The 25,345-nt window shown below is 43.7% G+C and overlaps 1 protein-coding gene across 1 annotated transcript; it reads right to left on the bottom strand.

The window, feature by feature from the left end:
* Window positions 1–1,427: 1,427 nt before the first annotated feature.
* LOC311131068 (desmoglein-2.1) lies at window positions 1,428–24,391 on the bottom strand (the record flags this gene model as incomplete). Its single annotated transcript, XM_084163885.1, has 16 exons — window positions 1,428–1,879; window positions 4,274–4,424; window positions 4,536–5,573; window positions 5,761–6,135; window positions 7,359–7,486; window positions 7,770–8,015; window positions 10,447–10,668; window positions 12,309–12,451; window positions 15,721–16,304; window positions 16,475–16,660; window positions 21,284–21,418; window positions 21,787–21,956; window positions 22,406–22,544; window positions 22,680–22,835; window positions 23,630–23,758; window positions 24,386–24,391. The coding sequence occupies 16 exons, from the start codon at window positions 24,389–24,391 to the stop codon at window positions 1,428–1,430; spliced, it is 4,260 nt and encodes a 1,419-aa protein (XP_084020011.1).
* Window positions 24,392–25,345: the final 954 nt, after the last annotated feature.

The following is a 25,345-nucleotide window of genomic DNA, read 5'->3' as shown; positions in this document are numbered from 1 at the left end:
AGGACTGAAATCCTGCAGCGCCCGCAAGGTCCCCCTGCTCAAGAAAGCATATATACAGGCCCGTCTGAAGTTTGCCAATGAACATCTGAATGATTCAGAGGAGAACTGGGTGAAAGTGTTGTGGTCAGATGAGACCAAAATCGAGCTCTTTGGCATCACCTCAACTCGCCGTGTTTGGAGGAGGAGGAATGCTGCCTATGGCCCCAAGAACACCATCCCCACCGTCAAACATGGAGGTGGAAACATTATGCTTTGGGGGTGTTTTTCTGCTAAGGGGACAGGACAACTTCACCGCATCAAAGGGACGATGGACGGCGCCATGTACCGTCAAATCTTGGGTGAGAACCTCCTTCCCTCAGCCAGGGCATTGAAAATGGGTGGTGGATGGGTATTCCAGCATGACAATGACCCAAAACACACGGCCAAGGCAATAAAGGAGTGGCTCAAGAAGAAGCACATTAAGGTCCTGGAGTGGCTTAGCCAGTCTCCAGACCTTAATCCCATAGAAAATCTGTGGAGGGAGCTGAAGGTTCGAGTTGCCAAACATCAGGCTCGAAACCTTAATGACTTGGAGAAGTTCTGCAAAGAGGAGCGGGACAAAATCCCTCCTGAGATGTGTGCAAACCTGGTGGCCAACTACAAGAAACGTCTGACCTCTGTGATCGCCAACAAGGGTTTTGCCACCAAGTACTAAGTCATGTTTTGCAGAGGGGTCAAATAATTATTTCCCTCATTAAAATGCAAATCAATTTATAACATTATTGACATTCTTCTGGATTTTTTTGTTGTTATTCTGTCTCTCACTGTTCAAATAAACTTACCATTAAAATTATAGACTGATCATGTCTTTGTCAGTGGGCAAACGTACAAAATCAGCAGGGGATCAAATACTTTTTTCCCTTACTGTATGTAGGAAAAAAGGAGAAACAGACTGTAGAAGAGATGGTGTGATGTATAATGGTATTAAAAGGTATTAAAAGAGTTGATCAGAGTAATTGCATGTAAAACATGACAGTCTGTGGTAACAGGTGCATGTGCTATTTTTCTGACTCATGGTTAGAGTGAGATGAGAGTTTTGTGGTGAATGTGTGAAGTCGCTCTGCAGGTCTCTGCGTGTTTGTGATTTTCTCAGTGCCCCAAGGGGAATCATAACAGATTATATTTTATGACACCTATGAGAACCACAGACCTAAGACAGTTTGTGTCTCAAATGGCTCCCTATACAGTGCACTACTTTTGACCAGAGCCACACAAACTGAAAGACCAAACATACTTACATAAAAGATCATCCATGATTGAGAAACCAATGACTGACAAACATAAACCTGTGAAGCAAAACCAATCAACAAAAACCTATTAACAGAAAGACAGATATATACAAAAAAAACTCCTTCTCTCCACATTATGACTGTGAGTGCAAAGAGCTCTCACTGTTGCTTGCACTTTGCTGTGGGACTCTTTGGACTCTTGGGAGTAGATTCTTTCTTGGAGCCCATCCTGAATTTGTTACGGAAAGATGAAGCCAATGGCTTTGGGGCCTGTTCTGTCCTACCAGCCGCCCCTGCGGCCTCACTTGATGCCTCACCTGCTGTCTCACCCGCAGCCTCCACTACTGTCTCATCCACTGCTGCACCTGCCACTGCACTTATAGCCTCACTTGCCTCAACAGCAACCTCACCTGCAGCCTCTGGTGTTGAAGGGGTCACCTCTAGCTCCTCGGCCAGTTCTTTGCTAGGGGACTCAACCTCTTCTGTAGCTACTGTGGACTCTGTCTGTTGGTCAGCACTAGCCTCCACTTCCTCAACTGTCTCAACAGCAGACTCCACCTCCTCTCCTGCTACATTCTCACTATCATCTACTTCTACTCTTAGTGTTTTGCCTTCAGCGATTTGGCGAGAGGTGACCAGACTCTCTTCCACCTCTTCCTCCACCTCTCCCTCCACCTCTCCCTCCACCTCTCCTTCCACCTCTTTCTCCACCTCTTCCTCCACCTCTCCCTCTATCTCTCCTTCCACCTCTTCCTCCACCTCTCCCTCCACCTCTTCCACCTCTCCCTCCACCTCTCCCTCCACCTCTCCTTCCACCTCTCTCTCCACCTCTCCCTCCGCCTCTCCCTCCACCTCTCTCTCCACCTCTCTCTCTACCTCTCCCTCCCCCTCTTCCACCTCTTCCTCCACCTCTCCCTCCACCTCTCCTTCCACCTCTTTCTCCACCTCTTCCTCCACCTCTCCCTCCACCTCTTCCACCTCTCCCTCCACCTCTCCTTCCACCTCTCTCTCCACCTCTCCCTCCGCCTCTCCCTCCACCTCTCTCTCCACCTCTCTCTCTACCTCTCCCTCCACCTCTTCCACCTCTCCCTCCACCTCTTCCTCCACCTCTCCCTCCATCTCTTCCTCCACCTCCACCTCTCCCTCCACCTCCACCTCTTCCTCCACCTCTCCCTCCACCTCTCTCTCCACCTCTCTCTCTACCTCTCCCTCCACCTCTTCCACCTCTCCCTCCATCTCTTCCTCCACCTCCACCTCCACCTCTCCCTCCACTTCCACCTCTTCCTCCACCTCTCCCTCCATCTCTTCCTCCACCTCTCCCTCCACCTCTCCCTCCACCTCTTCCACCTCTCCCTCCACCTCTTCCTCCACCTCTCCCTCCATCTCTTCCTCCACCTCCACCTCCACCTCTCCCTCCACCTCCACCTCTTCCTCCACCTCTCCCTCCATCTCTTCCTCCACCTCTCCCTCCACCTCTCCCTCCACCTCTCTCTCCACCTCTCCCTCCACCTCTCCCTCCTCCTCTTCCTCCACCTCTCTCTCCATCTGTTCCTCCACCTCCACCTCTCCCTCCACCTCTCTCTCCACCTCTCCCTCCACCTCTCTCTCCACCTCTTCCTCCACCTCTCCCTCCACCTCTCCTTCCACCTCTTTCTCCACCTCTTCCTCCACCTCTCCCTCTATCTCTCCTTCCACCTCTTCCTCCACCTCTCCCTCCACCTCTTCCACCTCTCCCTCCACCTCTCCTTCCACCTCTCTCTCCACCTCTCCCTCCGCCTCTCCCTCCACCTCTCTCTCCACCTCTCTCTCTACCTCTCCCTCCCCCTCTTCCACCTCTTCCTCCACCTCTCCCTCCACCTCTCCTTCCACCTCTTTCTCCACCTCTTCCTCCACCTCTCCCTCTATCTCTCCTTCCACCTCTTCCTCCATCTCTCCCTCCACCTCTCCTATCTGAACACTCAGCACTGCATCTCCCTGACTTCCCTCCTCCTGGACATCAGTGACGCTATGTGATATTGTCTGATTCTGCTGCAACTCTGACACCAATTCCTCCTCAGGACTACCCTCTTCTTCTTGGCCATCAAGTGCACTGTAAGCTGCTATGAGCAATTCTGATTTTAAGAAAACTTCCTCAGGTGCTTTCCCCTCCTCTTTCTGGTTATCTGTGAGGCTATCTACTGTGAGCTCATCTAACTGAAGTTGTGACATCACTTCCTCCTCAGATGTACCCTCCTCTTGGCTATCAGTGACGTCATCAACTGTGACCTGATCTTGCTGTGCTTCTAATACCATCATCTCTTTTGTCTCAGTAATACCCTTCTCTAATTGACCGTTAGTGACTGGATCCACCGTTAGCTCAACTTCCTGCGATTCTGAAACCACTTCCTCCTCCGGAATCTGTTCTGTTGATTCTTCCTCGGCTGGCTGATCTGTACCAACTAGATCTATAATGTCTTCTTCCTCGGCTGGCTGATCTGTACCAACTAGATCTATAATGTCTTCTTCCTCGGCTGGCTGATCTGTACCAACTAAATCTATAATGTCTGATTTGGCCTCGACTACCATGGACACATCCTCATCGGACAGCTGGTCCTCAGAGTCAACTAGGCCTTCTTCATCAAGAGCTCCAGAGACTTTATTTAATTGAGTTGATGCATCTTCCTCTGTTGGATGGCTTGACTCAGTGGGTTTGTCTGTTAGTTTGTGTTCCAGTGACTCAGATGGCTCAACCGGTTCTGTTGATGGCTCTGAGGCTAACGCTAAAGTTACGGGTTCTTCCTCAGTAACCTCAGTCACAGCTGTTTCTGTTGTCTGTTGTAAAGGCTCCTCTTCCTCCTCCTCCTCCTCTTCCTCCTCCTCTTCCTCGTCCTCCTCCATTTCCTCCTCTTCCTCCTCCTCCTCTTCCTCCTCCTCCTCCTCTTCCTCGTCCTCCTCCTCCATTTCCTCCTCTTCCTCCTCCTCCTCCTCCTCCTCCTCCTCCTCCTCCTCCTCCTCTATTTGCTCACCTGGTTCACCATGGCCCTCAAACACCAGTTTCCTCTCAATCTCTGCCACTGACTCAACTGACTCTGGTATTTCAACAGTAACTGGAGTCGGTTGAGATTCACCTGTTGGCGCTGCCCCCTCCCTCTGTCCAGGGCGACCCCCTGGGGGGCTCTGTGGCACCCACATTGGGACTCCCTGTGATCCTATAACTATCTGCCCTACCCCCCCAGGCCCCATTCCAACCGGCCCAACCCCAATAGGCCCACCCCCAACCTGCCTCACCCTTGTAAAGGTGTGTCCTGGCATAACACCATACACACTTCCACCACCCCCACCCACACCCTGGGCTGCCAGGCCTACAACCCCCTGAGGGGGAGCAGCCTCCTTCACCAGGAACGCACCCCTGGGCAAACTGCCCTGAGAAGGTACACCTGGGACCCCAGACCACACCTGTGGCTCTCCACTTACATTAACCTGCCTTTCCATGTAAACATAGTTACCATCAGGGCTGTGCCCCACTACAGACAGGCCTCCCAGGCCACCCCTGCGTAGGGAGCCTTGGATCCACCCGGGGCTTCCGGGACTACCCAGCGCCAGCATGGTGGGGCTTCCTGGGCTACTGGGACTGATAGGGCAAGTGGAGGTCTCTGATATGACCCTGTTGCCTTGGATGACAAGGCCTCCCAGGCTTCCCATGCTTCCAGACCCAGGGGGCCCGTTGAGCACTACCATACGCTTTAGGTTGGTGGCAGAGCCGCCATCAGCCAGTACATATTGAATGGGCTGCATCGTGGGCTGCATCATGGGCTGCATCAAAGGCTGCATGGTGGTGTAGTACATAGGCTGCTGCTGCAGCAGAATCGTCTGGGTAGGGGGGGGTGGGAAAGTGGCGGACTGACTAACGTTAGAGAAGTTACTAACCCCAGTGGCAGGGGGACTGGTGGGAGGTGGTTGGGAGATATTGACTCTGCTGGTGCTGGTGGATGATTGGTTTATATTGACATTGCTAACGGAAGATTTGGTGATGTTAACATTGCTGGTGGTGACGATGCTCTCTCTTTTGATTTCAGGGAGTTTTGGCTCGACGATGCACTCCACCATTCTGGGTTTGGGTTGAGGTTTGGGTTGAGGTTTTGGAGGAGAGCAGATGTCAGCCAGGGTCTTGAACTTTAGCCCCAGGTCATTGAGGAACTGGAGGTCATTGTCAGATTCCAGGAGGCTGCAGCATCCCACCGAGCCCACAGGAGAGCCCTGACCCTCATAGTCATACACCAACATACTGTCTTTCAGTGGAGGGTTCTGAGATGCACATGCCACTTTCTGCATGAGGGAATAAGAGAGACTCATTTGTGACATAGCGAATGCCTTTTGTGATCAGAACTTAGATTGTACATTGTATATGCTCGAGACCTAATGTTGTATATGTTCGGGACCTAAATCAAATGTGGTCATATAAGACATTTTAAAAAGTTTCCGCATTATTGAAATACAGTATTGTCCCATTTACCTGTGAGTAGTAGTCATCCAGGAAATCACATGGGAGTGCTATGTCCTCATAGATGTCTTGTTTGACATGTGAGGTATGTGTGGCATATCTGGAAAGCATTGTGTTGCTTCCCAGCCCCATACTAGCCTCAAAGCTTCCACAATTCTGGAGTCCATAGGTGTAGCCCATCTCCATGCCCATAGGCCTGTGGCTCTGCTCCCGGCGCAGTGTATGCATGTCCTCACTGGAGACCCCACTGGTCTGGCGTATAGTGTTTGTAGTATTACGTGAGGATTTTGTGGCGATGTTTGCTGCCTGAATTGATTCTGATCCTAGTGTTCCTAGTGCAGCCCTTCCATCAGTTCCAGTTGTAGGAACACTGAGTAGGGGCATCTCCTACACAAAAAAACAAAGAACAAATAGACAATCAAACAGACATGTTGATACATCTCGAATAACCATGGGAATGCAACATAATCTTAAAATAACCTATTTTACGTACAAATGTATGTGGACACCCCTTCAAATTAGAGGATTATGCTATTTCAGCCACACCCGTTGCTGACAGGTGTATTAAATCAAGCACACAACCATGAAATCTCCATAGACAAGCATTGGCAGTAGAATGGCCCGTACTGAAGAGCTCGTCATAGGATGCCACCTTTCCAACAAGTCAGTTCGTCACATTTCTGCCCTGCTAGAGCTGCCCCGGTCAACTGTAAGTTCTGTTATTGTGAAGTGGAAACGTCTAGGAACAAAAACGTCTCAGCCGCGAAGTGGTAGGCCACACAAGCTCACAGAACGGGACCGCAGAGTGCTGAAGTGCGTAGCGTGTAAAAAGAATAGTCTGTCCTCAGTTGTAACACTCACTACCGAGTTCCAAACTGCCTCTGGAAGCAACGTCAGCACAATAACTGTTCGTTGGTAGCTTCATGAAATGGGTTTCCATGGCCGAGCAGCCGCACACAAGCATAAGATCACCATGCACAATGCCAGGTGTCAGCTGGAGTGGTGTAAAGCTCGCCGCCATTGAATCTGGGTTTGGCGGATGTCAGGAGAATGTGCCAACTGTAAAGTTTGGTGGAGGAGGAATAATGGTCTGGGGCTGTTTTTCATGGTTTGGGCTAGGCCCCTTAGCTCCAGTGAAGGGGAATCTTAATGCCACAGCATACAATTACTGTACATTCTAGACTATTCTGTGCTTCCAACATTGTGGCAACAGTTTGGGGAAGGCCCTTTCCTGTTTCAGCATGACAATGCCCCCGTGCACAAAGCGAGGTCCATACAGAAATGCCCGACCTCACTAATGCTCGTGGCTGAATGGAAGCAAGTCCGCTCAGCAATGTTCCAACATCTAGTGGAAAGCCTTCCCAGAAGAGTGGAGGCTGTTACAGCAGCAAAAGGGGGACCAACTCCATATTAATGCCCATGATTTCGTAATGAGATCTTCGACGTATGTAGTGTATTAACGTAAAAGCATCAAAAATGTATGTAACATACAGTATGTTGATGTTTGTAATTGTGAAGATTTTACATATAATAGCTATACGTCTCATAACTGACATATAAACGGACAAAATAGTTACAATGTCAATATGGGAACTTGAATAAGGCCTCACCTTATCCTCTCCCTTTCCCTCAGTGTGGTAGGATATGAGGTATTCCTTGGCATTGAACGGCAGGTCAGTGAACTGGTCAGCGAAGGCTCCTCCCCTACACTGACATAACAGCAGCAGCAGAGGCACCACTGCAAACACAGAGACAAGGAGACACACATCAGGGTGAGTATAAATGTGTGTGTGCTCACGTGTGTGAGTGTCTATCTGAACTGACGTGTGTTCCTAATAAACTTGTGAGGCATGACTTGACTTCACTGTGTGTGTGTGTGTGTGTGTTTGTGTGTGTGTGTGTGTGTGTGTGTGTGTGTGTGTGTGTGTGTGTGTGTGTGTGTGTGTGTGTGTGTGTGTGTGTGTGTGTGTGTGTGTGTGTGCAATATGAAATATGAGTGTCTTTAGCATAGCCCAACTCACATAGCAGAACACAGCTGGCTATGATGAGCAGTCCAATGGCGGGGGTACCAATTTTGGCGGAGGTGGTCTTCTGGAGTAAACTGATAGCCCTGGAGCCACAGTCTTTCCCCTCTGAACAGGTACATACCTCCACCTTGAACACCTGTGGCTCTGGGCAGGACAGGCCCTGCTCGTCTGCTACCGCCACCATCACCTCATACTCACCCGGCCACAACGCCTCAATAGATCGCAAGACAGCCGTCGTGCCTAGGATAGGGAGGGATGGAGAGAGAGATACTTTACTGTGAAACATCTCCATGAATATGGATGAAATGTTTTGACTCACTGCATCATTACAGTGCATATCAACTTAATTTATGTTGGTAACCTCTTACGTTTATGTAATTTATTTTAATATAATTTTTTGGGTGAGGGGTTTGAGTGCTAGTGCAAACAGTTAAGGGGACAGAGAACAGCATTGTCTACTTCCTCTTCCTAGTGATAAACAGTTAGACAATGGACAGTATATACAGTGCCATCAGAAATTATTCATACCCTTGACTTATTCCACATCTTGTTGTGTTACAGTCTAAATTCAAAATGGATTAAATAATGTTTTTCTCTCACCAATCTACACACAATACCCCATAATGACAAAGTGAAAACATGTTTTTAGAATGTTTTTAAAATGTATTTAAATGAAATACAGAAATATCTCATTTACATAAGTATTCACACCCCTGAGTCAATACATGTTAGAATCACCTTTGGCAGCGATTACCGCTGTGAGACTTTCTGGGTAATATTATTTGCCCAATATTATTTTCAAAATTCTTCAAGCTCTGTCAAATTGGTTGTTGACAGTGGTGGAAAAAGTACTAAATTGTCATTACTGAGTAAAAGTAAAGATACCTTAATAGAAAATGACTGAAGTAAAAGTGAAAGTCACCTAGTAAAATACTACTTGAGTAAAAATATACTTAAGCATCAAAGTAAATGTAATTGCTAAAATATACTTAAGTATTAAAATCTTATTCCTTATATTAAGCCAAAAAGACGGCACAATTTTATTTTTTAAATGTATTTATGGATAGCCAGGGGCACACTCCAACACTCAGACATCATTTACAAATAAAGAATTTGTGTTCAGTGAGTCCGCCAGATCAGAGGCAGTAGAGATGACCAGGGATGTTCTCTTGATAAGTGTGTGAACTGGACCATTTTCCTGTGCTGCTAAGCATTCAAAAAGTAAAGAGTACTTTTGGGTGTCAGGGAAAATGTCTGGAGTAAAAAGTACATTATTTTCTTTAGGAATGTAGTGAAGTAAAACAAAAAGTTGTCAAATATATAAATAGTAAAGTACAGATACAAAAAAAAACGAGTTAAGTAGTACTTAAAATTATTTTTACTTAAGTACTTTACACCACTGGTTGTTGATAATTGCTAGAAAACCATTTTCAAGTCTTGCCATAGATTTTCAAGCAGATTGAAGTCAAAACTGTAACTCGGCCACTCAGGAACATTCACTGTCTTCTTGGTAAACAACTCCAATGTAGATTTGGCCTTGTGTTTTAGGTTATTGTCCTGCTGAAAGGTGAATTCATCTCCCAGTGTCTGGTGGAAAGCAGACTGAAGCAGATTTTCCTCTAGGATTTTGCCTGTGCTTAGCTCCATTCCGTTTATTTTTTATCCTGAAAAACTCACCAGTCCTTAACGATTACAAGCATACCCATCACATGATGCAGCCAACACTATGCTTGAAAATATGGAGAGTGGTACTCAGTAATATGTTGAATTGGATTTGCCCCAAACATAAAACTTTTTATTCAGGACAAAAAGTCAATTGCTATGCCACATTTTTTTTGCAGTATTACTTTAGTGCCTTGTTGAAACAGGATGCATGTTTTGGAATATATGTTCTGTACAAGCTTCCTTCTTTTCACTCTGTCAATTAGGTTAGTATTGTGGAGTAACTACAATGTTGTTGATCCATCCTCAGTTTTCTTCTATCACAGCCATTAAACTCTGTAAATGTTTCAAAGTCACCATTAGCCTCATGGTGAAATCCCTGAGCAGTTTCCTTCCTCTTTGTAAGGAAGGACACCTGTATCTTTATAGTGACTGGGTGTATTGATACACCATCCAAAGTGTAATTAATAACTTCACCATGCTCAAAGGGATATTCAATGTCTGCTTTTTTTTACCCATCTACCAATAGGTGCCCTTCTTTGCGAAGCATTGGAAAACCTCCCTGGTCTTTGTGGTTGAATCTGTGTTTGAAATTCACTGCTTGACTGAGGGACCTTACAGTTAATTGTATATGTGGGGTGCAGAGATGAGATAGTAATTCAACAATCATGTTAAACACTATTATTGCACACGGAGTGAGTCCATGCAACTTATTATGTCACTTATTAAACACATATTCACTCCTGAACTTATTTAGGCTTGCCATAACAAATGGGTTGATTACTTATTGACTCAATACATTTCAGCTTTTCATTTTTAATGAATTTGTACACATTTCAAAAAACCTAATTCCACTTTGATATTATGGGGTATTATGTGTAGGCCAGTGACAAAAAAATCTCAATTGAATCAATTTTAAATTCAGGCTGTAACACCACAAAATGTGGAAAAAGTCTAGGGGTATGAATACTTTCTGAAAGCACTGTACATTTTCCTGTACTGTTCTTACCATTGATGTGTTCTATTTCCCAGTTGCCACGTGTCCCCTCAGCCACCACGGTGAAGGTGAACGGAGCTCCATTGGGCGAGATGTCCTCGTCGAATGCAGTGGCGTTGACTGTACGTTTGCCCGAGCACACTCTCTCATAGGTAGTGGTCAGCATGGGGCAGTGGTCGTTGGAGTCCTGGACCTGGATGGCTATGGTGCCCGTGGCCGTCTTAGAGGGCATATCTGTAAAACAATACATGTTTTCATAGTCAAACTCATATAGAGCACAGTTTCAGGCATGCTAATGACAAGTCTTATAATGCATTGTAACTGGATCATATTGCATTATACTGTACCTTTCAGCATTGAGTGAAGTGTTACCGCAGGGACAGTACTTTGGTTTGATACACTCTTAGAAATAAGGGTTCCAAAAGGGTTCTTTGGCTGTCCCCATAGGAGAACAATTTTTGGTTCCAGGTAGAATGCTTTTGGGTTCCATGTAAAACCCTCTGTGGAAAGGATTCTACACGGAACACAAAAGGGTTCTACCTGGAACCAACCCACTTGGCACAGACGTCAATTCAACATCTATTCCATGTTGGTTCAATGCTATTTCATTGAAATTACGTGGAAACAACGTTGATTCAACCAGTGTGTTCCCAGTGGGAAAAGGGTTCTACCTGGAACCAAAAAGGGTTCTTCAAAGGGGTTCTCCTATGGGGACATCCGAGAAAAAAACTTTTAGGTTCTAGATATCACCTTTTTTTCTAAGATTGTAGCTCTGGGATCTTAATTTTTATTTACAGTGCCTTCAGAAAGTATTCACACCCCTTGACTTTTTCCACATTCTGTTGTGTTACAAAGTGGAATTAAAATGGATTTAATTGTCATGTTTTGTCAACGATCTACACAAAATGCTCTGTAATGTCAGTGGAAGAAAAATTCTAACATTTGTAAAAGATTCAATGCGATGCATTGGAAAACCTCCCTGGTCTTTGGGGTTGAATCTGTGTTTGAAATTCACTGCTCGACTGAGGGACCTTACAGATAATTCTATGTGTGGGGTACAGAAATGAGGTACTCATTCAAAAATCATGTTAAGCACTGTTATTGCACACAGAGTGAGTTCATGCAAATTGTTAAGCACATTTTTACTCCTGAACTTATTTAGGCTTGCCATAACAAAGGGGTTGAATACTTATTGAATCAAGACATTTCAGCTTTTCGTTTTAAATTATAACTCCACTTTGACATTATGGGGTATTGTGTGTAGGCCAGTGACACAATATCTCAATTTAATCCAGTTTAAATTCAGGCTGTAACACAACAAAATTTGGAAAGTCAAGGGCTGTGAATTCTTTCTGAAGGCACTGTATATCTAACCATTTTTATTATCTGGAGAAACTCTGATTAGTTTTCAGTTCTGATGGATAGACGTGTTGCTTCATGCTGTTATTTTTGACAGGCATATCTCCATCGTCATCACATTTGATTCCCTTAGTTGAGCAATGAGCCTACACCCTGAATAGTTAAGCTGTTTGAAAGGGCCTGTCTCTGCTGTGCTTTCCAAGATGAATTATCTCCGGGCAAATATTTCCACCCGCTCTCATTAACATTGAACTTGTTAAGGGAAGATGAGAGTTGAGCAACACACCCAGCTGTATTAGATTAGAAACTCAGTGGCAAGAAGGCCGGGGCCAACAGCACAACAAGACAAGAAGATAATTTTTAATTATGAGAAGTATTTATGACAGTTACTGTTGAGGCTAACTTCTAACAGGCTAACTTTCATATTCATGTAGAAGAATGAAGAAGAATGAAGATAGTATTTTAGTCCATTTCTGTATTAAGCCCTAGCTAGCGTCTAAAGTATCTTACAGTACCTTGAGTAATGCAGAGTATCTTGGCAAAGTATGTCCCATTCACCAAGAACTTAGACTCTCGATCTGGCGTCTTGATAAGTCTGATCTCAGCTGTCTTGTCATCGATGGTCACCCAGTTGTCTGGGTCATAGGCTTTGGCATACCTGGAAAATGCAGTAAGGAATGTGGATTTATATGAAGGAAACAACTCACAGATGCATTAGGAGTCTGAATATGTCACTAACTCTTGGGTGATTCCTAATGAAACTAGAACAAAAAATACCACTATTTGGGATTTTCACTAAGTTATTTTAGTAGAACGGTCCTTTGGAGAAAGGATTGTTGACATACAGTACTAGTCAAAAGTTTGGACACACCTACTCATTCCAGGGTTTTTCTTTATTTTTACTATTTTTTTACATTGTAGAATAATAGTGAAGACATCAAAACTAGGAAATAACACATATGGAATCATGTAGTAACCAATAAAGTGTTAAACAAATCAAAATCTATTTTATATTTGAGATTCTTCAAATAGCCACGCTTTGCCTTGATGACAGCTTTTCACACTTTTGGCATTCTCTCAACCAGCTTCATGAGGTAGTCACCTAGAATGCATTTCAATGAACAGGTGTTCCTTCTTCAAAGTTAATTTGTGGAATTTCTTTCCTTGTTAATGCGTGTGATACAATCAGCTGTGTTGTGACAAAGTACGGGGGGTATACAGAAGATAGCCCTATTTGGTAAAAGACCAAGTCCATATTATGGCAAGAACAGCTCAAATAAGCAAAGAGAAACGACAGTCCATCATTACTTTAAGACATCAAGGTCAGTCAATACGGAACATTTCAAGAACTTTGAAAGTTTCTTCAAGTGCAGTTGCAAAAATCATCAAGCGCTATGATGAACCTGGCTCTCATGAGGACCGCCACAGGAATGGAAGACCCAGAGTTACCTCTGCTACAGAGGATAAGTTCATTAGAGTTAAATGCTTCACAGAGTTCTCAACATCAACTGTTCAGAGGGGACTGTGTGAATCAGTCCTTCATGGTCGAATTGCTGCAAAGAAACCACTACTAAAGGACACCAATTAGAAGAAGAGACCTGCTTGGGCCAAGAACACAAGCAATGGACATTAGACCGGTGGAAATATGTCCTTTGGTTTGGAGTTTAAATTGAAGATTTTTGGTTCCAACCGCTGTGTCTTTGTGAGACGCGGTGTGGGTGAACGGATGATCTCCGAATGTGTATTTCCCACCATAAAGCATGGAGGAGGAGGTGTTATGGTGTGGGGGTTTCAACAGAACAATGACCCAACACACCTCCAGGTTGTGTAAGGGCTATTTGACCAAGAAGGAGAGTGATGAGTGCTGCATCAGATGACCTGGCCTCCACAATCCCCCGACCTCAACCCAATTGAGATGGTTTGGGATGAGTCGGACGGCAGAGTGAAGGAAAAGCAGCCAACAAGTGCTCAGCATATGTGGGAACTCCTTCAAGACTGTTGGAAAAGCATTCCAGGTGAAGCTGGTTGAGAGAATGCCAAGAGTGTGCAAAGCTGTCATCAAGTCAAAGGGTGGCTATTTGAAGAATCTCAAATATAAAATAGATTTTGATTTGTTGAACACATTTTTGGTTACTACATGATTCCATATGTGTTATTTCCTAGTTTTGATGTCTTCACTATTATTCTACAATGTAGAAAATAGTAAAAATAAAGAAAAACCCTGGAATGAGTAGGTGTGTCCAAACTTTTGACTGGTACTGTATATTTGACATTTGTATCTTAAAGTGTAAATACTTCATTGAAGTTTAAGACTCCGTAATGTTTAATCTGTACATTTGTATTTATTATGGATCCCCATTAGCTGCTGCCAAGGCAGCAGCTACTCTTCCTGGGATCCAGCAAACTTAAGGCAGTTATACATTTTTTAAACTTTACAATACATTCATAACAGATTTCACAACATATTAAGTGTGTGCCCTCAGGCCTCTACTCTACTACCACATATCTATAACACTAAATCCATATGTACAGTTGAAGTCATCCAGGCTCTGTCGCAGCCGGCCGCGACCGGGAGACTCATGGGCGGCGCACAATTGGCCCAGCGTCGTCCAGGGTAGGGGAGGGAAAGGCCGGCAGGGATGTAGCTCAGTTGATAGAGCATGGTGTTTGCAACGCCAGGGTTGTGGGTTCGATTCCCACGGGGGGCCAGTATAAAAAAATATGTATTCACTAACTGTAAGTCGCTCTGGATAAGAGCGTCTGCTAAATGACTTTAATGTAATGTAAGTCGGAAGTTTACATACACCTTAGCCAAATACATTTAAACTCAGTTTTTCACAATTCCTGACATTTAATCCTAGTAAAAATTCCCTGTTTTAGGTCAGTTAGGATCACCACTTTATTTTAAGAATGTGAAATGTCAGAATAATAGTAGAGAGAATGATTTATTTCAGCTTTTATTTATTTCACAACAATTGTTGGAAAAATGACTTGTGTCATGCACAAGTGGTTGAAAAACGAGTTTTAATGACTCCAACCTAAGTGTATGTAAACTTCCGACTTCAACTGTACATGTGTGTATAGTGCGTATGTTATCGTGTGTTTGTATGCATGTGTCTATGTTTGTGTTGCTTCACAGTCCCCACTGTTCCATAAGGTGTATTTTTATCTGTTTTTTAAGTCTAATTTTATATATTTGGCAAATTTGTAAATATATTGTTGAACATAATATAATATACATGCATATCAAAGTGGGATCTCTGCTACTTTTAGCGTTATGACCCAATTTGTAAGCATTACTAACAGAGTGAATGTTAAAAGGATTCAAAATGGTTGCCATTTGCAGGATGTGCAATGATACAAGTAAAAGGAGGGATGTGATTGGTTACACTGCCTACTATGCCTACTATGCCAGTTTCTCTGTATAAAATGGGCCATAACTTTAAAACTAACAGAGATCCCACTCTGGAACTTTGATATGCCCGTAGAGTATTATGTTAAACTATATATAGAAACATTTGTCAAATCAAATGTTTTATATTTTCAATATTCATGTTTATAGTTTTCAATATTCATAAATGTATGTAAGAAATGTGTAATTGAAATCAAAATACTACACCAACTTTAGCTTTGTAGCACCTACATCATGGAGTCTCAAAGAGGCCTGGGTAAGGCCAAAATGTCACTAATATTCTAATTTAAATCAATTATGCTTTAAGATGCAAATGTCAAATATATGTAAACAATCCTTCCTCCAAAGGAGGATTACATTTAGTGAAAATCCTCAAAAACATGTTTGTTTTTTAGTTTTAGTTTTGTGAGGAGTCACCCTCTTGTGTTTTTGGCATCTTAACTGTTATATTACTGTTGATCACCAGACTCACAGTTTTACCCGTTTCTGGTCGTTTCCTTGGTCAGCCCACTAACCTGACGTCCTCAGCAGGCTCCCCTGTATCTCCGTCCACAGCAGGGTATGAGGCGATCACTCCATCCTTCTGCATTTTGTTGGGATCCTCAGAGACAGGCACAGGCTTGGTGCTGGGCTTAAATGCTGGACCTTCCGGCATGTTGTTAATTGCGATCGAAATCGGGTAGGTCTTCCCCCCTTTAGGCTTCGGCTTCGGCTTTGGTTTCAGCTTCCCATTGGGACCAGGCTTAACCCCAGTCCCACCACCTACCCCAGGCCCAGCTCCAGCATTTACATCCACATCCACCCCTGCATTCACCCCCACATTTCCACCAATATCTACACCAACATCCACTCCTACATCAACACCAACTCCATCCCCATCCCCAGCCCCAGCCCCAGCCCCAGCCCCAGCCCCAGCCCCAGCCCCAGCCCCATCTCCTGCCCCAGCCCCAGCCCCAGCTCCAGCTCCAGCTCCCGGCCCTCCCCCCTCCCCAGCATAAACATCCACATCCATCGCTACAGCACTCCCTACAACAAAAGGAGCTACGTTCTCAATGAGTAGTCCAAGCTCCAGTTTCTGGACTTCCTCGAAATCTACTGCCTGTGGGTTTGAGATGAGGAAATAATATAGTAAACTCTTAGACATACTGCATCAATAGGCATCTACAGAACTGAGTTTGACAACTCAAACCATATGTGAAAATACAGTCAGATAACATAAGCTCAAAAGGTCCAAACAACATTGAGTGAGGTCTCAGAGTCCAGTCATACCTTGATCAGCTTCAGAATGCCTTCATTGGTGTCTTGGTCCGTCTCGATGGAGAAGAGTCCGTCCTCGTTGCCTTGAGTGATGTGAAAGACAGCCCGCCAGTTATCTGTGTGTTCTAGATCTCTGTCCACTGTTTTGATCCTCATCACAATGACATCAGCAATGTTCTCGTCAACTTTCCCTGCATACTGACAGAACAATGGCAGGGATCAGTCTCAACAAATATACAGTATGTTTCTGCCATAGGTAACAGGCTGAGTTCACTTTATTATTTGATCCCCCACGTTACAATGGTACAGTACAAATATAAATGACAAGCTATAGTTTGACCTATTATGATTGTTCTAGCTAAAATGGCAGCCAGATACAGTGCCTATAGAAAGTCTACACCCCCTTGAACTTTTTTCACATTTTGTTGCGTTACAAAGTGGGATTTAAATATATTTCATTGTCATTTTTTGTCATTGATCTACACAAAATACTCCATAATGTCAAAGAGAAAATAAAATTCTACAAATGTTTACAAATGTTTCCAAATGTTTATAAATGTAATCACTAAAATATAGTCGTTGCATAAGTATTCACCCCCTTTGTTTAGGCAAGCCTAAATTAGTTCAGATGTCAAATCTGGCTTAACAAATCACATAATAAGTTATACGGGGTCACTCTGTGTGAAATAATAGGGGTTGACATGATTTTTGAATGACTACCCCTTCCTCTGTCCCCCATACATACAACATCTGTAAGGTCCCTCAGTCAAGTATTGAATTTCAAGCACAGATTCAACTACAAAGGCCAGGGAGCTTTTCGAAAGCCTCATAAAGAAGGGCAGTGATTGGTAGATGGGTAACAATAACAAATCAGACATTGAATATATCTTTAAGCATGGTCAAGTTAATATTTATGCTGTGGATGATGTATTAAACCACCCAGACACATCAAAGATGCAGTCGTCTGATAGAGGAATTTGTATGTGTAATGTAGAATAATGACTAAAGTGTTCCACCCCGATAGTGTATAAATGTGTAAACTGTGTTAGAGTTATAAGAAAATAGAACCACTAACAGGGAAGATGTTAGAAACTGTTGGAGACGAGCATTCCATAGTAAGGGGACCTAGAAACTGCTGAAACATTCTATACTGTGGAAAGTTACAGGCCACCTAAAGGTGGGCGGAGAAAAGTCCTTTGTGTGGATGCATATAAAAAGGCTGTGTGCGTTTTTAGCGCCAGAGCGCTCTCTGAATAAAAATGCTGATCTCTTGCAGACTGGATAATTTGTTTAATTCATTACTAAACCAGAGCCTTACACCCTCTGGGAATTATTCAAAGCTTGAGTTATGATTAGAGATAGAAATTCTCGTGACAATTGGTCCTTTGAGCTGGATCTCAATACCCGTTCTCTGTCGTTCCGGGGGACACCGAAAACCGTGCACAGGCGGATGATACATCCGGGAAGTAAATCCTCAAAGGAGGTCCGGGAATTAACTGGGGATGAAAGGTATATGGAGTTAAAGGATAAAAGGAATATATATATACAATGGACCCAGATGGAAGACAAAGTATGGGTTTATTGGACGTCTCGATGTAGACAAGATAGAGTCTATGATTAAACAGATGCATGTAAACTGTGGTATGGATCTGAAAAAACAGCAGGCAGAGGGGGTAGATACAGCCAAGGTATGGTTATCAGAAGCTAGAAAGAGAGTGGAAGGAAACAAGAGAAAGGAAGTAAGGGAGCAGGAAAGTAAAGAGGAGGTTAAGGTCCCATCTGCTCCTCCGGGGACAAAGAGGTTGTATCCAGTCCTGGCAGAACAGGCTTGGAGGGAAAACGCATATAAAAAGGCTGTGTGTGTTTTTAGTGCCAGAGCGCTCTCTGAATAAAAATGCTGATCTCTTGCAGACTGGATAATTCGTTTAATTCATTATTAAACCAGAGCCTTACACCCTCTGGGAATTATTCAAAGCTTGAGTTATGATTAGAGATAGAAATTCTCGTGACATCGTCCCTCTGAACTGAGCTGCAAGACAGGAAGGAAACTACTTAGGGATGTCACCATGATGGTGATTTTAAAACAGCTACAGAGCTCAATGGCTGTGATGGGAGAAAACTGAGGATGGATCAACAACATTGTAGTGACCACAATAATGACCTAAATGACAGAGTGAAAAGAAGAATACAAATATACAGAATATGTACGCAACAAGGCACTAAAGTAATAATACAAAAATTAAAACACGCAAAGCCTTATGTTTGGGGCAAATCCAACACAACACATCACTGAGTAACTGCCTCCTTATTTTCAAGCATGGTGGTGGCTGCATCATGGTATGGGTATGCTTGACATCGGCAAAGACTGGGGAGTTTTTCAGGATGAAAAGAAACGGGATGGAGCTAAGCACAGGTAAAATCCTAGAGGAAAACCTGCTTTAGTCTGCTTTACACCAGACACTGGGAGAGGAATTCACCTTTCAGCAGGACAATAACCTACAGTGAGGGAAAAAAGTATTTGATCCCCTGCTGATTTTGTACGTTTGCCCACAGACAAAGAAATGATCAGTCTATAACTTTAATGGTAGGTTTATTTGAACAGTGAGAGACAGAATAACAACAAAAAAATCCAGATAAACGCATGTCAAAAATGTTATAAATTGATTTGCATTTTAATGAGGGAAATAAGTATTTGACCCCCTCTCAATCAGAAAGATTTCTGGCTCCCAGGTGTCTTTTATACAGGTAACGAGCTGAGATTAGGAGCACACTCTTAAAGGGAATGCTCCTAATCAGCTTGTTACCTGTATAAAAGACATCTTTCCACAGAAGCAATCAATCAATCAGATTCCAAACTCTCCACCATGGCCAAGACCAAAGAGCTCTCCAAGGATGTCAGGGACAAGATTGTAGACCTACACAAGGCTGGAATGGGCTACAAGACCATCGCCAAGCAGCTTGGTGAGAAGGTGACAACAGTTGGTGCGATTATTCGCAAATGGAAAAACACAAAATAACTGTCAATCTCCCTCGGCCTGGGGCTCCATGCAAGATCTCACCTCGTGGAGTTGCAATGATCATGAGAACGGTGAGGAATCAGCCCAGAACTACACGGGAGGATCTTGTCAATGATCTCAAGGCAGCTGGGACCATAGTCACCAACAAAACAATTGGTAACACACTACGCCGTGAAGGACTGAAATCCTGCAGCGCCCGCAAGGTCCCCCTGCTCAAGAAAGCACATATACATGCCCGTCTGAAGTTTGCCAATGAACATCTGAATGATTCAGAGGAGAACTGGGTGAAAGTGTTGTGGTCAGATGAGACCAAAATGGAGCTCTTTGGCATCAACTCAACTCGCCGTGTTTGGAGGAGGAGGAATGCTGCCTATGACCCCAAGAACACCATCCCCACCGTCAAACATGGAGGTGGAAACATTATGCTTTGGGGGTGTTTTTCTGCTAAGGGGACAGGACAACTTCACCGCATCAAAGGGACGATGGACAGGGCCATGTACCGTCAAATCTTGGGTGAGAACCTCCTTCCCTCAGCCAGGGCATTGAAAAAGGGTCGTGGATGGGTATTCCAGCATGACAATGACCCAAAACACACGGCCAAGGCAACAAAGGAGTGGCTCAAGAAGAAGCACATTAAGGTCCTGGAGTGGCCTAGCCAGTCTCCAGACCTTAATCCCATAGAAAATGTGGAGGGAGCTGAAGGTTCGAGTTGCCAAACGTCAGCCTCGAAACCTTAATGACTTGGAGAAGTTCTGCAAAGAGGAGCGGGACAAAATCCCTCCTGAGATGTGTGCAAACCTGGTGGCCAACTACAAGAAACGTCTGACCTCTGTGATCGCCAACAAGGGTTTTGCCACCAAGTACTAAGTCATGTTTTGCAGAGGGGTCAAATAATTATTTCCCTCATTAAAATGCAAATCAATTTATAACATTTTTGACATGCGTTTTTCTGGATTTTTTTGTTGTTATTCTGTCTCTCACTGTTCAAATAAACCTACCATTAAAATTATAGACTGATCATTTCTTTGTCAGTGGGCAAACGTACAAAATCAGCAGGGGATCAAATACTTTTTTCCCTCACTGTAGCCAAATCTATACTGGAGTTGCTTACCAAGAAAACAGTGAAAGTTCTTTAGTGCCCAAGTTACAGTTTTGACTTAAATCTGTTTGAAAATCTATGGCAAGACATAAAAATTGCTGTCTAGCCATGATCCCCAACACCTTGACAGAGCTTGAAGAGTTTTGAAAAGTCTAATAAGAGCATTGCACACCTGTATTGTGCAATATTTACCATATTGCACAATACAGGTGTGCAACGCTCTTATAAGACTTACCCAAGAAGACTCACAGCTGTAATCGCTGCCAAAGGTGTTTCTAGCATGTATTGACTCAGGGTGGTGAATACTTATGTAATCAAAATATATTCGTGTTTTATTAATCTAAAAAAATATGTATAATTTTTCTTCCACTTTGACATGTATTTTGTGTAGATTGTTGACAAAAAAATACAATTAAATCAATTTTAATCCCACTTTGTAACGCAACAAAATATGAAATAAATTCAAGGGGGTGTAGACTTTCTATAGGCACTGTATGTATTTGAAGGATAACCTCAGCAAAATGAGACAAAATATATTATAAACCTTAGGGAAAATAATCGGTATCCTTTAAAAGTAATCATGTGAAAATTATTAAGTCCATCATCCATCATTATTATAATTCCCAGATTGTCACCCACTGGCATGGAAAACACAGCATGTAAAGAAATCTCAGGAAAGGTTGAAACCAAGGCTGTTTCTTTCACCTGCTCCTTCTCCAGTGTGGGGACGTTGTCATTGATGTCCAGGACCTTTATTTCCACAGTTCCTGTTCCTGTGTTGCCTCCAGCTGCCCCGCCCATATCTGTCCCTTGGACGATTATAGTGTACGAATCGTGAGTCTAGAAAAGATAGAGCAAAGAGACTTTCATATACTGGTATTTCACATCAGACCTGGGTTCACTTAGTATTTTAGCTGATTTTGATGGAGCTTGCCTGGTGTGCACTTAATACTTCTGGCTACCAAATATTCTGAAAATACCATACAGAACACAGGAGGTTGGTGGCACCTTAATTGGGGAGAACGGGCTTGTGGTAATGACTGGAGCGGAATCAGTGGAATGGTATCAAATACATCAAACAATGGTTTCCAGGTGTTTGATGCCATTCCATTTGCTCCGTTACGGCCATTATTATGAGCCGTTCTCCCCTCAGCAGCCTCCACTGATACAGACAGTTTATAGGGCTATCAAGGCCTCATCAAGTGTACCTCTCTGTCCAGTGTGGCATCCTTGACGAAGAGTTTCCCTGTATTCTCATCGATGGTGAACATGGCTCCGGACCCTGCTGGTTTCTGGCTGAGGATCTTGTAATGGATCTTAGAGTTCATGCTCCCCTCCTCATCGTCATCTTTCCCAATGATCTGCATGATTTCTGTGCCTGGTGTTTCACAGGGTAGGGGGCAATGGGAGAGGACATTGTGAGACATGATATTCCAAAGGCAAGAGGCAGAAGGCTGCATCAAAAGGCAGACCCGATTGAGACAGCCTCGATATGTGTTTCTGGATTTGTTAAACACTGTGTGGTACATCGGATTATGTCTAATCTGATTGTGCAGCACTAATGAGAAGAGGGTATCTGTCTTATACAGAATGAGGATATCTGGCGGCAGGTAGTCCAGCAGTTTGAGTGTTGGGCCAGTAACTGAAAGGTTGCTGGTTCAAATACCCGAGCCGACAAGGTGAAAAATCTGTTGATGTGCTCTTGAGCAAGGCACTTAACTCTACTTTTCTCCAGGGGTGCTGTACTACTATGGCTGACCCTGTAAAACAACACATTTCAGGTGTATGTGACAATAAATAAAAAATATATAAATATTTGTAATGTACCTGCTTTGCTGGACTCTGCGATGGACCCAGAGTGCAGCTCAAAGTAAGGTGGGTTATCGTTCAGATCAATGACATTAATCTGCAGAGGAATATTTGCTTCCGCCAATGTCCCGTTTCTGTACCTTGCCACTCCAGTCAACTGGGACAAAATATATTCATTTATTTACTATATTATATCGTTTCAGTTACATATTAACAAAAGCCGTATAAGCTGCAGTCATAACTGCCATGTCATTCTTATAAATGACAGCTTCATAACGTCAAGGAGACTCACGTTGTACATGGGGCATTTCTCCCGGTCCAGGATGCCGGTGATGCGTACAAAGCCATTCTCGGGGTTGACAATGAAGAGGTTAAAGGGGGGTTTGTCAGCCCCCTCCCCTGCCAGGTAATACTCCACCTTCGCCTCTTTGTCCTTATCAGAGCGGATCTGAACAAAGGAATTACATTCAAACATAAGGAAACAGAGACAAAGGGATAATAATACCTGAATATAACTTGTGGAGTTCCTCAATGATCCTACTTTTATAAAGGTACATTAATAATGTTCTGTTTCTATTATGGCCTGATGTCTTAAAACGTTTCTAATGACATGTATTACATCTAATTAAATGTATCTATGTTGTCAGTATAGTTGTTTATCATGAGTTCAAATTCCATAGGACTCAAACCACTTCTGCCAGGACGGAGTGACTCACAATGAATGATTATGCTCAACTGCTTATTTGCATCCAAATAAGCATCACAACAATCAACTTCTCTCTGGATGAAACATGCTGGTAACCCGAATCTCTGCTTCATTTTCTCACATGAACCAAGTGAACATAATGCCCAAACTTATGCTCATCAACCTTGCCTGCTAATTCCATTCAGGCAACCATGTGTTAGAAACCTGTCCCTGGTTTCATTCCTCCAAGCGTTTAGTTTCTCATGCCATCCACAGAACAGACCTGGGTTTTAAATGGTGGTTGTATTCTATCAAATACTATTTTATTACTGGAGTAATGGATGGCCTGGAATGACAGATGGGTGGGGTGGGTTTATTAAATTGATTCCATTGTGCCAGCCAGGCAAGCTCAATCAAGTAGAGCTAAAACACTATAAGAAATGCGCTGGGGAAAAAAGTGGCACAGTTTCACATTATGTGGATTTCAGCTTCAAGTAGTATATATATAGTAGTATTATGATTAGTCAGGTTTTGCTTGGTGTCTTAGTTTAGCTGACCTTGGCAATGTACTCTCTTTGTGTGTAGTCTGTATTCTCGTTGATCTTGGCAGGAGGCAGGATCCATTCTCTCTTCTGTCTCCTGAGATTCTTTCTTCGCCTCTCTGCTTCTGCGTCAGCACTGAGAACCTGGAATATCAAAAGAGCACATTCAGAGTTACTGATAATATTATACAGTTAACCTCTGTGTACACTGTAAAAAAAAAGAAGAGTTGATTCAACATATAATTGTAAGGCAACCAGCTGCAATAGAATTGTGAGTTTGCTGTACATTTGGGACTATATAGCTGAACCAACATACATTCTCAAGTTGAATTGCATGTTCACTCAACTTTGAATTTTAGGTTGAGTGAACATACAATTCAACTTGAGAATTGATTCTATCTTATTTGCATATTTCACAGTGTAAAATTAAACTCTTTATGAAAATACATTACATATATCATGTGGTCTTTCTTTGAGGGCCTAGTTACACCCTAGCGCAGTAGTCTGAAACTCCTTGTTTACAGGCTGCATCAAGCCTGCAAGTAGTGATGTTACGTTTGATACCGGAGGTCCGAGGCATGTGTTGCAAAATACGAGATCCCACTGATTCCCGAAGTGGTTCCGGTGCTTTCATCGATTCCAAACTGCTTTCAAACACCGACCTCTACTAGACACAGTACTTACAAATACACTATATACAAAAGTATGTGGACACCCCTTCAAATTAGTGGATACGGTTATTCAGCCACAGATGTATAAAATTGAGCACACCGCCATGCAATCTCCATAGACAAACATTGGCAGTAGAATGACCTTACTGAAGAGCTCAGTGACATTCAATGTGGCACCGTCATAGGATGCCACCTTTCCATCAAGTCAGTTCGTCAAATTTCTGCCCTGCTAGAGCTGCCCCGGTCAACTGTAGGTGCTGTTATTGTGAAGTGGAAACATCTAGGAGCAAAAAAAATTGTCTGTCCAACACTCACTACCGAGTTCCAAACTACCTCTGGAAGCAACGTCAGCACAATAACTGTTCGTCGGGAGCTTAATGAAATGGGTTTCCATGGCCGACAAGCCTAAGATCACTATGCGCAATGCCAAGTGTCGACTGGAGTGGTGTAAAGCTCGCCGCTATTGGACTCTGGAACAGTGGAAACGTGTTCTCTGGAGTGATGAATCACGCTTTATCATCTGGCAGTCCAATGGACGAATCTGGGTTTGGCGGATGCCAGGAGAACGGTACCTGCACCAACGCATAGTGCCAACAGTAAAGCTTGGTGGAGGAGGAATAATGGTCTGGGGCTGTTTTTCATGGTTCGGACCAGGCCCTTAGCTCCAGCGAAGGGAAATCTTAACACTACAGCATACAATGACATTCTAGACGATTCTGTGCTGCCAACTTTGTGGCAACAGTTTGGGGAAGGCCCTTTCCTGTTTCAGCATGACAATGCCCCCAAAGCGAGGTCCATACAGAAATGGTTTGTTGAGATCGGTATGGAAGAACTTGACTGGCCTGCACAGGGCCCTGACATCAACCCCTTCGAACACCTTTAGGATGAATTGAACGCTGACTGCTAGCCAGGCCTAATAGTCCAACATCAGTGCACGACCTCACTAATGCTCTTGTGGCTGAATGGAAGCAAGTCCCCGCAGCAATGTTCCAACATCTAATGGAAAGCCTTCCCAGAAGAGTGGAGGCTGTTATAGCAGCAAAGGGGGGACCAACTCCAT

This window comes from Coregonus lavaretus (genome assembly GCF_964263955.1).
Source record: "Coregonus lavaretus genome assembly, chromosome: 6".
Classification (NCBI taxonomy): Eukaryota; Metazoa; Chordata; class Actinopteri; order Salmoniformes; family Salmonidae; genus Coregonus; species Coregonus lavaretus.
The sequence above is the reverse complement of the archived record's forward strand: the minus strand, read 5'-3'. Positions and strand labels throughout refer to the sequence as shown.